This window comes from Anopheles maculipalpis, chromosome 2RL (genome assembly GCF_943734695.1).
Source record: "Anopheles maculipalpis chromosome 2RL, idAnoMacuDA_375_x, whole genome shotgun sequence".
NCBI classification, from domain to species: domain Eukaryota; kingdom Metazoa; phylum Arthropoda; class Insecta; order Diptera; family Culicidae; genus Anopheles; species Anopheles maculipalpis.
Genome location: NC_064871.1, coordinates 64,265,178 through 64,281,396, shown reverse-complemented (window position 1 = coordinate 64,281,396; position 16,219 = coordinate 64,265,178). Strand labels below are relative to the sequence as shown.

The following is a 16,219-nucleotide window of genomic DNA, read 5'->3' as shown; positions in this document are numbered from 1 at the left end:
CATATTTTCTCTACCTCACACCGTTAGCGAACAAAACATTGCACGGGGAACATTTTGCTTACTCATCAACCATATCAAACCATTAAAACCGAAGAATTGCACCGAACGAATGTATTTAACATAATATATAGTATTTACTGACGAAACAATAGCGCATAAGCTCTCACTTTCCTCACGGTGGAAATGTATTGCTTCGTACAAGGCAAACGCGGTGTTATTTTTGCTCGGAATAGAGCGAAGCAAAACCAAAACAAAGATCTGCACTGCCTAAAAAAACGCGAATCGATCGCTCAAACGTCACATAGTAGGATAACTGGCAGCACTGCCTTTCTTCCTTACACCACTACCACTGCACTAGCTCACAGCTGCACCACTTCACGTACACTTCTACACGCGCGCACGTACGCAAACACACACGCGCTCACACTTCGCAGCTTATGCGATATTGGATTACGACGAGCCTTGTCGCGGGGGCTACAATTTTTCACGTTCGTGACTGAATAAATCTTTACCTAAATCCTAACACAGATTTGTGACCGTGCTTTTTTTTCACTCCCGGCAGCTTTGTTGGGCCACAAGGTTTCAGCTCATCTGTTTCACGGCTCTTGCGAGATATTGGTGCTCGTCATCCGTGACTTTTTCAGCTTCACTTTTTCACAATGGCTGTCCCGTGGAAAATGGATCAATTGCAATCGAACCCCGTACAGGCTATATGATGCTGCCAGTGGACCAGTTTCCAGATTCTTTGGACGCGTAATTGAAGGGTGTGTGTTTGATGTTTGTTACAAGTTTGAGGTTCGTAAGTGCGATTTGTGGGCTTTTTCTTAATTTGCGAAGAAAGTTCGACACACATCCGTCTCCGAGGGCTTCTAGAAAAAAATTGTCTGATCTGTCTGTCGCATATGTAAAATGCTAGGTTCGTCCAGGATAAGCACTTGACATTAGTGATTGAAAGGGGGAGAGAAGTGTCATTATCAATACAAACATCAAAAGGAATGTAACTGTCAATGCATACAATTTTTCAAATCTATTTTTAAATCTTAGTAAACACATTAATATATGTACAGCAGCTCCTCGATGTACGCCATACTCCATAAGGACGTGGGCCACGGAAAATTTCATACTATGGAAATCGATGTTACACTGTAAAAAAATCTCAACATTAGGCTGAGGAGTAATACAGGCCTTCAAAGTTCACGCAGCAAACTCACATGCAAGCTCCACAGTCGTTTGTGAACATGGCTGAGTAGGACATATTGAAAATATTAAAACTATTGGTTTATAAAATTCAAAAAAATCTTATTTTAACTAGTTTCAATAAAGTTTTAGTAATTCAATCTACTTTCTACTCAAATCATGTTTAAATATATTTTTTTCCATATATTGAGCCATTTAAATTAAAAAAATATGACTCACTATAGAATTATTTCAATTACAGTATGAACTGTCTCGTTTAAATGATGAAATAAGTTAGTGAAATGTTTTTATAAATTAGTCTTATACATAAGCTAGCTTTTGCGACACTTAAAAATAATTTCAAATAACTTTCCTCATTTTAATAATGATTTATTTAAATAATATTTTTATGTCCTACGCATAATGGTCACAATCAACCGTGATTTTTCATATAAGCTGAGATGAAATGAATCCCGTACAACTTGAGGGCCTTTATTACTCTTTAGCCGACTGAATTACTAAAACTTCATTAAAACTAGTTAAAATAAGATTTGCTTGGATTTTTTTTAATATGTCCTACTCAGCCATGTTCACAAACGACTGTGGAACTTGCATGTGAGTTTGCTGCGTGCAACTTGAGGGCCTATATTACTCTTTAGCCATTCATGCAACTTTCTACTCAAATTATGGGCTAAAGAGTAATAAATGCCCTAAAAATAATGTAAAAATAATGTTTGATGTGTTTGATTTTATAAACCAAAAGTTTTAATATTTTCAATATGTCCTACTCAGCCATGTTCACAAACGACTGTGGAGCTTGCATGTGAGTTTGCTGCGTGCAGCTTTAGGGCCTACATTACTCTTTAGCCATTCAATCAACTTTCTACTCAAATTATGTTTAAATATTATTTTTTCCGTATATTGCCAACTAGCATTGTTGCAACATCTTTATATGAATGAAATACCCGCATTTTAAGGAACAAGTTGTGCTCAATAGCAGATGCAAAAGCGGGTGTTTTTGCGTCGCACTGTGAGGTTTCATTCTACTTTTTTGGTGTTTCATGCATCACCCAACCGGCAGAGTCTGCGACAAAACATCAATTTTTGTATGGAAGCAACATAGTAAAAACGGTAGTAAAAATGCCACTCATAGCATAAAATTTACTGTCGCGACGTGACGTGTTGCCGTGACATGTCCCGTCTCATGTATTTTTGTATCATCATTTTTACTTGTATCACCACCCACTTTCGGATAGAGCGAAATAAACAACACAAACTTTACTCTTAATCTTTATTCATACTCACACATTTGCTCTCTAACAGTTTGGTATCCATCCCTGAGCCGCTATAAGCTGAGCACGGCTCTCTCAAATTTTTCACCCGTCTCGATCCATCCTTCGTTGTCTCCTCCATCGATGCATGAGCCGCGCGCGCTTTGGTGTTCGCTATTCCTCATAGCCCACTGGTTTTCCACGAAATTTCGGTGGTCGATGTTGGGGGTGTCCGTTGAAAAGTTAAGCTGTTGGAGAAAAAAACAACAAAACACTAAGTGCACGCGTTCTAACATATTTTGTTAAGCATATACCACAATTACCAATTACTTACTAGCATATACCATTACTTACCAATATCAAACTTCCATCGACTGCTTTCTACCTTGCATTTCTCAGCTTTCGTTGTTCGATTCTGGCCGGATCTTCTAGACGACTGAAAGAGGAATCGATGCTACTGCTATTTAGCTAAACACAAGATGCAAATTTAAACCATGATAATTATACTACTTACCTTAATCCTTGTTTTTAAAACAGCAAACATTTAACTATTTACCGACAGAACGATTTGCGATACCAAATGAAAGTGCCAGAGATAGCGAAAGCATTTGAGAGCAAGAATAACTTTGAGAACTATTAGCAATCTCAATCATATGGTCATATTTTTCATCGCAGACATTATCGGCAAAAATCTAAGTTCAAGAATGCAAAAAATGACTAGTAAATAGCATTCATTTGATTTATGTAATAATGTTGATTGATGCGTAGTCTATATACATTTATATGTAATATCAGATTAACAACATAATAAGGATAAAAACTTGTCCCATTAGAATATTCAACACAAATTTTGACTCACACTTGGAACTCAATGGAACTATGAAGCTTTTTTACTTACACCTGGAGCTGTGAGGCTTCTTAAGCAGCACATGGTACTTTACGAAACTTAGAGAGAGAAACGGCTTAGGAAAGGTTTGTCGAACATTTTCACCGATAAAAACTATATTATAGATTATATTGGAAAATAATAACATAACACAGAATGTATATTTAGTAATCCGGTCAGGCCGTTCCTTACGAATAAAATATGTTTATTTTTTATTTATCAGTTATGACCAATATGTTCTGAATTTTTCGTGTCTTCAACTATTGCTAACCACAAATATTTAGATACAACACACACATAAAAATTCACAATCAGAGACGGGTTTACCCATGAGCGAAATGAGCGACCTTCAAGTGTTGCCTCGTCGAATGGTTGCAACATTTTCCTAACCAACCCCAGTTCTCCCTCCTCCTCCTCCTCCTCCTCCTCCTCCTCCTCCTCCTCCTCCTCCTCCTCCTCCTCCTCCTCCTCCTCCTCCTTCTCCTCCTTCTCCTCCTCCTCCCATCAACATTGTTTGCACATTCTATCAAACGAATATGATTCACATCTCTGCTCGGTGGTGAATTACAATGTTACATTACAATTACATCAGACATACAGAATAAAACATTAATGCACACAAGACTACCACAGCTAAAAATCATGACCACTACATAACAAACTGTCCTAAGCAAGCTCATCATCTGCACATATAACAACACAACCACAAGCATGAAATCACAAGTCAGACAAGGACCACATGTTTGTTTTCTGTCTTGCTAGAAACTTAAATGCGCATAAAAATTTTCTTTTAGAGTTTGACGTACGGAGGCTGCTTAGGAGCCGGTTAAAAGTACGACGAACTTTAGCGCTTCTTATCAACTGCAAAATGCGTATTAGAGCAGCGATCTTTAGCATGCTACATTTGGCTGCTTAAGATTATTTGGCTATTTGAGTTACCTTCAGACTTTTTCACTTTAAAATGACGCTGGCTGCCTTTGATCAAAATCACCAAATACACAAACCGAAAACGACTAAGCCCCAGAAGAGCGAGAGCAAAGAAAGCCAGTAGAATGTTAGAAAGGGAAGGGTTGTGAAACAACCAACGACGATAGCAACGACATTCAAGTTTTTGGAGTCGTGGGGGTTGATGAAGCATAGAAACGCATGAAAACGGGTGGAAATCGTGCAACAATGCTAGTTGGGAGAAACAGGTGGAAATCGTGCAACAATGCTAGCTGGGCGCAATTGAAAGCTTGAAGCTTTCGCTAGTGACCACTGCAGCGCGATTTAAAAGTTCAATTAAACAATTTGAAACCAATAACGGACTACATGTGCATGATATTTTCACCTAGCAAATAATTTCAACAAAATATGGTTTTTAAAGTCCAGCATAAAGTTTTGCTATATAAATACCATTCAGTTGGCAAAGGAGCAGGCACATTTTCCTTCTGATGTTGTGTACATACAGTGTTTCAGTATCCCTTGTTCCGTAGTGAGGATTGACTATCCAACTACCATCGTATCATCATGTCTAGTATGCTATTCGATGGGCGGCATGTCCTAGTAGGTCATCAGGATAATACAAATATTACTCCAAAGCAATACGGTACATCAAAATAAAGTTTCAGCAATTTTTAACATCTAGTTTTGGACATTAGCTAACAGAAACAGGAACAAAAATATCTCTAGTCTGTGTTCTTATGTTTCAAACGGCTCATCGAGCAAAGAGTTTCCCGCAATTGCCATTATCGTGCAATATTGTACTAGAAATGTTTTATTCAATTTCTTGATAGCTTTATACACAGAGCAACAATTTTACATAACAATCACAAGAACAGGCAGCGAAATGCGTCATACTCGTTAAACAGAGACCGTCAGATCACGCAGGCGATCGCTAATTTCGAAAATTAGCCTAGATTGCAATAATAAGTAATTAAATTAGTGTAGGAGAGTGAAAAGCTGCAACCAGAGGGATGTGGTCTTGAATTTTAGCGTTGCATAGAACACCTTTGAAAATTCGGAGCATTCAAGTTGGTTGATTTGAAATTGATTACTGGGTGATAATCAGGTTGCTGTTCTGGTTGGATTTCTTTAACGGCTCAGTTTAAAGTTGGGTTAACCCTAAGGCTGTGAGCAACAATCCAGCTAAGGGTCAATTAACAATCGGAGAACCATTTCCAGTTGGAAAATCATCCGCTAAAAACCATAATTTGCTATTCTTGAACTGATTGCTATGTTATGATGCTTATCATTTATTTGTTATCATTCGAATAAACATGGCATTATGAGGTAAAGCATCATTTTCTTCAAATTCCCATCACAGATAAATGAGCCCCGTGCTGAACGTGAGACACTGTGCAGTTGCACGAGATCATCAATCACCGGTTTGTCTGTTCGATGCAGATACCCCCCCCCCTCGATCCAAGTGCCATCACTATTTTGGTCCCAGAAATTCACGCTCATTATCAGGTCTTTCCTCGTGAAGCAGCCAGACAGAAAAAAAGCCTGCAAGAAATCCACGGTCAGCTTCAAACTGGTTATCATCCCATGCAGCTTACCACGATGGCAAGATGGTGCGGCAAGATTGCTTCCAACGTACGAATAATCAATAGTCAAATAATGCCCTTCCGACTGCCGGGAGGAAGTGTGTTGCCAGTCAGGCTCATAATTTCACCCCCGGCTTGCCGACCCCACACACTCGCCTAGCCTGCCCCTCTTATCGATTGTACGTCACTTAGTTCCGACCACAGATTAAATTGGCGTGAAGTTTCGGACGGTATTGACCCATCCGTTTTATAACTCATCACCGTCACCCGACAATCGTCAAGGGTGATAATTGTACTCCTGTTCCTGTCGGCGTTCCCGCAACGCTTCACGTGAAAGCTGATAAGCAAGGCGCAGCAATACCAATCGCGCGCGTCGCGTTTCACATTCAAACGCGTTAGGTAAAGCAGGGTCCAAGATTCTCACAGCCGATTCCGGAATCGGTTGGCTCGGCACGACCACACTGAGAATCCGCGGAAGTGATAATTTGAATAGGCAAAATGGAAACAAACGTGGATGGCTTTCCATTTCAAATTTCTGCCTCGTGATTCACTGGCAGACAGCAAACGGCCGGTTAGGAACTTCTTTACTGCAGCACCCATTGCACCATCGTAAGCAGTTGAGTTTGGGACAAGCTAAGAAGAGCTGTCTGATCGTCGCCCATGGTTACACAACTATCGTGCGAGTGTGAGACAGCGCAGAATTGGCACATCGATCAAGTGGCTGGAGTGGACATGCAATTGGCTAATCCTTAAAAACCTGGCCTACGGCACATAGATCGGTGGCCAATGTGCTGAAGTGGACATACTGATTGGATTTCGCAACCTTTATCAGCGTGAAGCGCCTTCAACGAGGACATCGTACGCGTGCTCTAGGAATTATTTTTTACAGCAGGTGCTTCAGGAGATTTTCAGTGGTGTGTGCGTAATTTAGCTCGACTAAAGCGAGCCTCAACAAATTGAATCACAGCAATCCAGCACAGTCCTTCTTGCAGCCTTTGCAAGGGCGCGTGGATGTGTTGATGCATTCTGGTACGTCGGGATTCACAGTTCCAATTCCCCCTCTTTTGGTTGTGAACGTTTGTTGCTGAAACCCATCGGTATCGTGCTATCAGTGCCCGTAGGATTAATCGTTCGTCATTTGACGATAACGCCTCGCGGTTAGGTCAATATCATTTTGCTGCGGATTTTTTCGGTTTGTAGTAAGAAAGTTGGCCAGATCCGTTCGTGCAGTGTGTGCAGATAACGGTGCGCCATTTACTACCCCATCTGCTCCCCTCCGTTCACGAATTACCACCCCACAAAAACACACACACACACACACACGCACTAGAGGGTGGTGGGTGAAGTATATTTTTTGTAGTTCGCGTATCGATTCGAGGTGCCGACCCAGTCAGTCATTCAGAAGTATCCGTTCGCTGCGATACGGAACAAAATCGGGGTCCGTTAAAAATCCATCCGTCCAGCTACCAACGATGGCTCTCGGTAACGCCCTGTACCTGTTGACTGTTTCTGCAGTGTTGCTTTCGACCGTCCGCTACACAGTATCCTCCAACGAGAATACCAAATTTCTGGTAAATAGCAGACTGGAAGTAAACGTTAAGGTAAGTACGAGCCGTTGAGTTTTGAAGGAGTTCCTCGCTTACAACACGTGCTCCCAATGTTGTGCTTCCACCAACAGTCCTTACTGAGTGAAATTTGTGGCACCAACTCATCCCTGCTCAGCATCGGTGTAAAGTCGCTTAGCAACGAGTACAGCGATCGTACTGTCGAGAATCTGTGTGGCAATGAAACGACCGAAGTGTTGCTATGGATACCAGTAGGGAACTTTGGAAATCTTGCCGAGCTAGCATCATCCAGTCGCTACCTGGGCAAGGGCGCTGGTGACGAGGATTTTGCCGAGTACTGCAGTTATGACGTAACGACCAAATCGTGCGCTACTGATAGCGGCGTTGTGGTAAGTGTACCGGACGAGCAGACGACTACCCCCTATTGCGTACTGCGGTCGCTTATAAATCAATCATTTGACGTATTGTGATGCTTTCATTCTCAATAGGAGGGCTCCATACTGCTACTGGCTGAGAAATTCCCGGAACGCTACGAACTACGCGATTTGGTATACAAAAAATGGCGCAACACGACCCATCTCGGGACACCGATTTTGGCGTACGCTACGCTAAAAAATCGCGAACCAGCGTACAAGTACGTCGATCAGGACATTTCTTATCTGTCGGATACACGAATTGAGTACGTTCTACCGTCGACCGTTACGCACGGTGTGCCGTTGTCCGTGTTTCGCGGCAAAACGGAAACGTACAAGCTAGTCGCCGGTGAGACTTACTACAGCAGAAATTTTAAGGTAGGTCTGACTGCCATGTCTGATAATATGTATCGCGGATCGTCTGTCTATGTGTCATGCCGGTTGTCATATGTTGCTCGGAACGATTTATCTCCTTATCTAACGAGGGATGTACCATAGCGAACGGGTGGTAAAAAGCTGATGGTTTTACCACCCGCTGGCTAGCTGATATTATATATCAAATTAGCCAATATTAGAAGCTATATTTTATATGCTACCAATTCGAAAAGTGTTTATGTTACGTGTTGGACGTCAGCGTCCATTGACGAACGAGGGCATTTTAATTGCTATTCCTTCTGTTGCTACAGACTATTAACGCCATCCGTTACATGAGCCCTTACTCCACTATTAACATCACCGTCGTTGGATCCGAAGGTCGCGATTATCGCGAGTTCCGTGCCAAGTTGGTTACGGTGTACACCGACGAGGAGGGTTACGGTTGGTCGCGATCTTTATCAGCTGTCGAGGCTGCGGTAGGTGTTTCCTGCAAGGATTCAATATCGAATTCTAGCTAATGATTTTACACGTTCTTAGGTGATTGAGACCAAGCTGACAGAAACACACGTAGAATATGCGCTGCCGGTTAATTTGTACGATACGCAACTACCCGTGCTACCACCAGGACTACCGACTATCAACGAAGGCAACAACTTCGTCGACAAAGGGCAGTCGCCACCGAAGGGCATTGTCGCGAAGCCCGAAAACATTCACATCCATATCAGCGAGCTGGACTTTGGCCAGGCATATCCTGGATTCCGCAACGTAGCCATCGGTGCCGCAGTTTTGTTCTTCTCCGTCCTTGGCATAGCGATCATCGATATGATTCGTCGCGTTATCGCAAACCGCCGCGCCAAACGATTGCATCTCGGCAAGTACAGTCGGACGTAACGGCAACAAATTTCATCACGTAGAGCGTTAGGGTTTAGGTTAAAAACTTTGTAGTGCGTTACGCGTTTTATTAGCACATTCTTTGCAGCATTCACAAGTATTAGTAAGTAGTTTACCAAAACCTATGTCTATGTGACTCGCCGAGTGTATTTAACGTTGGAATAAAACAATAAAATTATTTAACTACGATGTGTTTTTGTTTCCTTATGTGTGTGATTGCGGCCGAACCAAACGGGGCTATTTACTAAGGGGTTGATATAATCCTTTCCGCACCCAGGACAGTCCGGATGAAGGTGGTGTCGTCACTTCTGCTACTTTGCATTCCTTCATCGATTCCAGGGCCGCACCGTGCACGTCCGGATTGAATCGATCGAAACATATGTAGAACCGATCCGGATGAGCGGGTACTTCATATAACTTCCGCTGGCTTTCCTCTACGCAATGTTCAACGCGCAACTGGAATTCGGTGCGATTTTCTAGCATCAGCTCGTACGCTTCGTTGTTGGCCACATGGCTCGACTGTATCGGGTGTTCGTCCAAATTTTGTAGCATGAACTGGACGAATTTAAGCATCTGCCAGATGTGATTATCACCTGACTGCCATTTTGGAAATGCTTCCGTTAGGTCTACGACTCCATCGTTAGGATTGATCAGCGGATGGAACACGTCACTTTGGAACGTTATTGTCTGCAAAAAATCATTTTGAAAGTATGAGTATTTGCAACTGTAACACATTAATTCTCGTTCCCCTAAACCTAGCCTTTGCCATTGCTCCCTAAATCATTGTACCATTAATCGTTAGAGATGTCTGTGGGATCGCTCTTCCGTCCTATGCCAATCGTTGTCAAATCTTGGATCTAGACACGCTACCCATCAGCCGTACCAGGCGTACTCAAACATTATTTGTTGCTACCATTATTTTAGATATCACCGACGCTCCTAATCTCTTATACTCAATTCTTTTTATGCCCCTTACCGCCACCTTTGAACCCATGATACCTTTTACATACCACGTCGGTGTACTCAGTACAGATCTAATGAACCTTTTCTTGTTTGCTTGTGCCATTACAAATTCTTTATTTGTTTCGATTTTAAATCCTCTCTAGAGGCTTTTCGATCTCGCATCTCTTCTTCAAAACTTTGTCTTCTTTATATGTCCTTTTCTTTATTTACCCTCAATAATTTCTTCCTCCTTACATAGTCAGAGCTTACAAAAATTGGTTTTTACAATCTATGTTTATGCAAAGTTTAAGTTCTTAGTTAGTAAATTAGTTATATTGCTTAGCTTTTAAGTTATTATAGTGAGTCAGGTCTATATAGCCAACTACTTTAAATAAAAATGAAATGAAATCCATTATGAATGGATTTCATTATGATGCACGGGGTACTCACTGGGACGGTGCTGTCGTTGGGGAATCGGCTAGGAAGCGTTATGGTGAACCGGAATACTCCATCTTTGTACACTCCACTCCGCACGAATATAACACCGAACCAAACTAGATTGATGAAGAAAGAATGTACTTTATCATTAGGCAAAAAGAAAAGAAACTTCACGCGGAAGTTGTATGACCACTTACGGAAGGGATTTTCGTACGACGGAGTTACGTAAATGCCACCAAGATCTTCGCTCTGTAGCCGTTCGCTGGAAGCAGTATAAGCTTTAGCACAGACTAATCTCACTAAACGGTGTTGTGCACTATTCGGTATACTTACTATTCGGCTAATATTTTGTACTCTTGCAGGACTGTTTCCAGCAGCTTATCGTTCGCGTCGAGAGTCATGTCGCACTTGGGGAAGGAAGGTTTCGGTGACTGGTGCGTAGATATAGCTAATGAATTGCTGAACCTGTTTTGCCTCTTTATTTGATCACTGCACTGGCGTTCAGTTTGTACTTTCGTTCCCTATCTGCTAGCTGTAAACACGCATTGTACTACACTAAAATCATAACAAAATGTAGGTGTGCAATCTATCGCGCTTTAAAATTATAATCAAAACAAACATCTGGCTGCTGAATTGCTCATCGTATATTTGACGTTTGCATTTCAGCAAACTCGCTCACAAACAGACCCGTATTTCATAAATCAAGTTACTTTGGTACTTGTTAATCGCGTGGATGACAAACGTTTGAACACAATTTTCTCCATTTTCTTCATCAACAACATTTTCGCACGTTCGTATAGAGATTTATGGCATTTTTAAAATGTAAAATAATTAATTAAGCGCTAGAAATATTTGATCTCAACCATCGATAACTCAAAAACTCTTCTAGTTCAATAAAAATAGATAACATAAAATGTTCCGTCAAAATCACGTTGGTTGACTCACAATATCGTGTGGGGTGGCCTCACGCATCGTCGCTTTTCTAAACGTGTGGCTGATTAAAAATACAGTTTTCTTACACAAAGTGATCGCCATTCAAGGATAAAATAAAACGGATTCATCAAAAATCCACTGTAGCAACTGCATTTGCTTTGTTTCTCACGTAAACTGCGTGCCGCTCATCAAGAATGCAGGCAAGTTAACAAAAACAATGACCATTTATGGTGCCAATGATGTGCATCTGAGCGATGACCTCGTTTAATCCAACCGTCTCGTTGATTTTTAAGGATCCGAATGAAGATACCGAGTGGAATGATATTCTCCGCGCGAAGGGCATTATACCGCAGAAGCCCAAAGAGAAGGAAATTACCGAAGATGAGATTATCGGCATGATCGAAAGTACCATTGCGGAGAAGCAGAATGGGAAAGATTTGTCGCAACTCGATCTAGACGAGCTGGATGAGCTGGAAGACTCGGAGGATGAGGCGGTGCTGCAGCAGTACAGACAGAAGCGCATAGCAGAAATGCAGGCTGCCGCTAGCAAAGCCCGGTTTGGAACGGTGCGTGAAATTTCCGGCCAAGACTATGTCGAGGAAGTGACCAAGGCAGGCGAGGGCATCTACGTGGTGCTACACCTGTACAGTCGCGGTGTTCCGCTCTGTGCTTTGATCAATCAGCACCTGACGCAGCTAGCCAGCGCTTTTCCGATGACAAAGTTTGTCCGTGCAATCGCAACCACGTGCATCGCGAACTACCCGGAACGAAATGTGCCGACCATCTTCGTTTACTACGAGGGCCAGTTAAGGAAACAGTTTATCGGGGCGGTCGAACTCGGCGGACCGAATCTAACGTGTGAAGAACTTGAGTATATGCTGGGACAAACGAAAGCAATCGAAAGCCAAATTAAGGAGGATCCAAGGGAGTCGAAAAAGATTAAGGATAAAATGTTTGCCGAACTGTCGGACAATAACGATTGGTAGGAGAGAGTGTGTTGAGAATTAGAGACAAATGTCAGCATTTTTTCTACAAAATCTAATAAAGTTATCTGCTATTTATTGATAATCATCCATGGCGTTCGTAAGAAATTGATGAGACATTGGTTCATTGTACAGAATTCGTCCTAGCCCTTGAGGGAGATTTTGTACAAAATGTTCAAATGCATATTGTGTATGCAATGAAATGCCTTACTAAAGCGTAGATAAAAGTCTATTCTGTACTAGTTTCGCGGATGTGGACTAGTGTTGGCAGATTCGGAATGCGCGAAGATTCAATTTCTAGGAAGTTTCTAATCGGATTGGATCCTAATTGAATTAAATCGTAATGGGATTCCAATGGGATTGAAAACGATTGGATCCGACTGGGATTCGATAAGGACGACTGGATTTGAATAGTCCTGTTATTTTTTTAATCAGAATTTTGTATCGTTGAACTGCGGTATTGAATCGCGGATGATGAACCGCTGAAACCATTTTTGTTGTTGTTATACGCCGTTGACCGGAGAATCTGTCTTATCAAATTTGATTTGTAGAATAGATAGAAAATCTAATCCAATTAATTGAGATTGCTTTTGACTATTCTAGGCATCTGATTTAAATGACATGTAGTATGTTTGAATACAATTTCTAGTTCAAGCCACAATCCCTGCTCAACACCAGGCGGACACGAAACACGGATTCGGATTCTGTAATTCGAATCCTTGTAGGACTGGGATTGGAATCCCCACTGGGATTCGCTTTTTCCAACACTAATGTGGACGAATATTGACATCTTAAGTGTCGTATGAAGCTGCAATGTTTCAAATCAACTACTGAAGCTTTTGGCGTTAACTTATTAGAAGGTCCTGATCTACCACAATCACGAGATATAGAAGCGAACACAGTAATGAAGAATCAAAATATTCGAAAAGATGTTTTTTTTGCTATCGTTACCTCCGACATATCCATGTATTTTTCTCCTTTTAACAATTTATCGATAAAGTCAAATTGCTTAACAAAATACCTGCTACCATCAGTTTTTATTATTTGTGAGTGCTGCCACATTGTTAGTAATCCAATCTTTTTCACTCACCTAACCTTATCGCCCCGTGTCTGTGTGTATTTTCGTTAAAGATGCTAACGCCAATGAACATGTAAGATCTCGTTGTAGATTTTATTCACGGTGCAAATCGTACAAATATCTACTCCTATCATGTCTTCCCCTACTACGTAGCATTTGCATAGCTTACACTCTACCGCTGTCTGCTTTATACTTCCCCTCAAGCATGGCGAGGCTGATTGCGACCGAAGATGGTACATTGGTGATCGCTACAACACCTCCTCAGCATACATACACAGTTAGTCAGAACATTGAGCCAATATCCTGGACACAGCCAGTGGTATGCCGCTCACATTATTCTGCTTTAATATTTCCCAAGAACTATATTCCCTACGGGTTACAAGTACATTACCAATTAATAAACATACATTTACCAATAACGCATCCAAAATCGGGGGAGCTGGGATGAAAGGACAAAAATGCACCAATGAAAATTTTCTCGTTCCTTCAAAATCCTGAATTCTATCTTGTTTCACACAATACAAAAAACAATGGAACATTACGAACTGTTTCGAGTTTCATATGGCGAAACGATCGTAAAAAGTTGCCTATTGACAATATATGACCGTGAAAAATTGCTTTATAAATTTTACATAACTTTACAAAAATAGGACGTAAGTTTGTAGTAGTATGTTAGTCGACAGAGCAAGCCACTGAACTGAATTTATATATTTTAAGCTTCTCTAAGACAAAAAACGATTTACAGTGCAATCTAACGTCGGTTATTGTTATCGTCCGACAAATGATCAACACACAATACATACTGATGCAAAAGAAAAAAAGCGATCTATAAAAACCTGATGATTCCCCTTTTTGTCTCCCAATTGTTCTCCCCACTAGCTCCCCCTTTCATTGGATCCATCCATCACTGGAAACACCATGGTTGCATTTTTAACTTTGAAACTTGTTGCACGTCTGAATGATGGACGTTTTCCGCACCGGAACCGTTTCGGGTGTCGGTATCGCTTCACCAGTTGGAACTTTGTTAGCGAACACCTGCTTCACACCGCCACCCTTTTGCTTGGCCATCTGATAATCACCGGAATCGAAATACTTTTGACCCTTCTGAAGTCGTTTTTGCAGAAATGCAGAATGACCGCCCAAACCACGCGGACCACCCATACCAACGTTCGTGCCGTATTTGGCTTTCATTTTCTCCTCCTCCTGCTTTTCCAGCTCACTGACGGACTGCTGTTGCTCTTGAGGATTCTACAATCAGACAATAGGAAAGGTGGTTTAGTGTTTAGTACACTTTAAAAAACTAAAGAACCATCCTATTTATACATTTAACATCTATTTATTATATACTACTCACATCCTCCGATTGCTGATCTTCCGCCACCTCAGCAATAGTGGTCTGTTGTTCTGTGCTCTCTTCGGCGCTCATGGTGTCAGATGTTTTACCAGATCAGATTGAAGAAAAAAAGTCCTTTAGTTACTAAAATATCTGAAAAAATGTAAAACGGAAAACAGGAATTTATAATCATACAGGCCATTACGGAATTACTTGTCTGAAACATGAAAATTTGGAAGAAATCCGTATGCAAACAGAAACAGCGAAACACGTCCAAACTTGTTCAGGCTGGTGTTGTATCCTTGGAAACGGAAATCCTTTGGGCATAACCCCTCGACTTTGATCAAGCGCTCCGCTATGCTAAATGCCGTAACGTCAACCGTACGGTTTGGAAAGGCATTGAAAATGGTTATCCTTGGAAAGGTAGCTGAATGCTTCATTATGCTGTTCGCCTCGCAAGTACGGACAGAGTCTTTCAATGCTCTTGCATGTTGTGTTGAATAATGGAAGATTCGTTGTTGATTTTATACTGGAAATCATAAACACTATCTTCTTATCGGAAGACCTAGGAGCTTTAGACAAAACATTCTGCCAATTTTGAAGCACGGGACGACATTTAGTCAATTGTGCCTGGGGAAATATGTATCGATGCGTAACAATGCTCCAAATTGCACATATTGAAAAATTGTATACGATTTTCGCACAGTCTCATATATACTGTCCGCTCTACTTCCATATCCTTCAACACACTGAAAAGATACGCAGGACGCGAACAAAACGACAATGGAGGACACTCAAACATTATGGATGCCGCCGTAAGCTTGTTTCTTTTGCCTGCTGCTGCTGCTGCTGCTATTTTCGTTATTTACCCAGCACACTAGTACTTACACTGCCAAACCAACAATCCGTTTCGCACAATCACTCTCCGGCTATTGTGCACAGCGGAGGAACACAGCTTTAGCGGCCGTGTTAGAATATTATCGCCCAAACCGCAGTACGCTGCTGCTGCTTCCCTTCGCGTAACTTTTTGTTCGCACTCTTGTTCTAGTTCTGTCGCTTTGCGTTTTTGCACGGCCTCGGACGGTTCCCTAAAATGTGTGGTTGCTGTTGCCAAGCGGTAGTCGGACCGGATTGCTGATGTTTATTCGCTCGCGGCAACAGTAGGCGGACAGGTGTAAAATGTGTTATTTTAGAACTTTTAACAAAATTTGTAACAACATTCAACACAAAAAGTTTCGAGAAGCGATGCTAGTTGTTCCTAGAAAAATTCACAACAAATGTGGCGAAGAATCGAACCCTTGCAGCGAGGTATAAACGCAGCGCACGAAAGGAAGCCGAAGACAAACGACGTGGGATGCCATTTCGAAGGTAAAATATTTTTTGGAATGTAATTTAGGAAGTTCTTAT

At 41.6% G+C, this 16,219-nt stretch overlaps 5 protein-coding genes across 5 annotated transcripts in view; 3 read left to right on the top strand and 2 right to left on the bottom strand.

The window, feature by feature from the left end:
• Positions 1–14,936, bottom strand: part of LOC126556536 (alpha-endosulfine) — a 235,326-nt gene extending 220,390 nt beyond the window's left edge. Inside the window, exons 1-2 of the mRNA XM_050211798.1 lie at positions 14,834–14,936; positions 14,395–14,727 (exon numbers count right to left, since the gene is read on the bottom strand). Coding sequence (XP_050067755.1) covers positions 14,410–14,727; positions 14,834–14,905 — 390 coding nt within the window. The 5' untranslated portion in view covers positions 14,906–14,936 and the 3' untranslated portion in view covers positions 14,395–14,409. The remainder of the gene's footprint in view (positions 1–14,394; positions 14,728–14,833) is intronic.
• LOC126556358 (protein snakeskin) overlaps positions 1–16,219 on the top strand; it is a 227,264-nt gene that overhangs the window by 115,298 nt on the left and 95,747 nt on the right. The gene's annotated exons all lie outside the window — the stretch shown is intronic.
• LOC126556134 (uncharacterized) lies at positions 7,334–9,116 on the top strand. Its single transcript, XM_050211352.1, has 5 exons — positions 7,334–7,462; positions 7,540–7,815; positions 7,915–8,217; positions 8,526–8,690; positions 8,752–9,116. Exons 1-5 carry the CDS (start codon positions 7,334–7,336, stop codon positions 9,103–9,105), a joined length of 1,227 nt encoding a protein of 408 aa, XP_050067309.1. The 3' UTR covers positions 9,106–9,116.
• Positions 9,343–10,886, bottom strand: LOC126556302 (protein crossbronx homolog). Its single transcript, XM_050211547.1, has 4 exons — positions 10,819–10,886; positions 10,683–10,747; positions 10,498–10,601; positions 9,343–9,792 (listed from the first exon to the last, which is right to left on the bottom strand). The coding sequence occupies exons 1-4, from the start codon at positions 10,884–10,886 to the stop codon at positions 9,343–9,345; spliced, it is 687 nt and encodes a 228-aa protein (XP_050067504.1).
• Positions 11,673–12,486, top strand: LOC126567370 (viral IAP-associated factor homolog). Its single transcript, XM_050223595.1, has one exon. The coding sequence runs from the start codon at positions 11,673–11,675 to the stop codon at positions 12,402–12,404; it is 732 nt and encodes a 243-aa protein (XP_050079552.1). The 3' UTR covers positions 12,405–12,486.

Bases quoted from the DNA above. Each gene is read 5' to 3' on its own strand.
- LOC126556134 (XM_050211352.1), top strand. From the start codon at position 7,334: ATGGCTCTCGGTAACGCCCTGTACCTGTTGACTGTTTCTGCAGTGTTG. The intron at 7,816-7,914 runs GTAAGTGTACCG...CATTCTCAATAG, and splicing joins CTACTGATAGCGGCGTTGTG to GAGGGCTCCATACTGCTACT. The intron at 8,691-8,751 runs GTAGGTGTTTCC...ACACGTTCTTAG, and splicing joins TATCAGCTGTCGAGGCTGCG to GTGATTGAGACCAAGCTGAC.
- LOC126556302 (XM_050211547.1), bottom strand. From the start codon at position 10,886: ATGACTCTCGACGCGAACGATAAGCTGCTGGAAACAGTCCTGCAAGAG. The intron at 10,748-10,818 runs GTAAGTATACCG...TACTGCTTCCAG, and splicing joins TACAAAATATTAGCCGAATA to CGAACGGCTACAGAGCGAAG. The intron at 10,602-10,682 runs GTAAGTGGTCAT...TCATCAATCTAG, and splicing joins GTCGTACGAAAATCCCTTCC to TTTGGTTCGGTGTTATATTC.
- LOC126567370 (XM_050223595.1), top strand. From the start codon at position 11,673: ATGACCTCGTTTAATCCAACCGTCTCGTTGATTTTTAAGGATCCGAAT.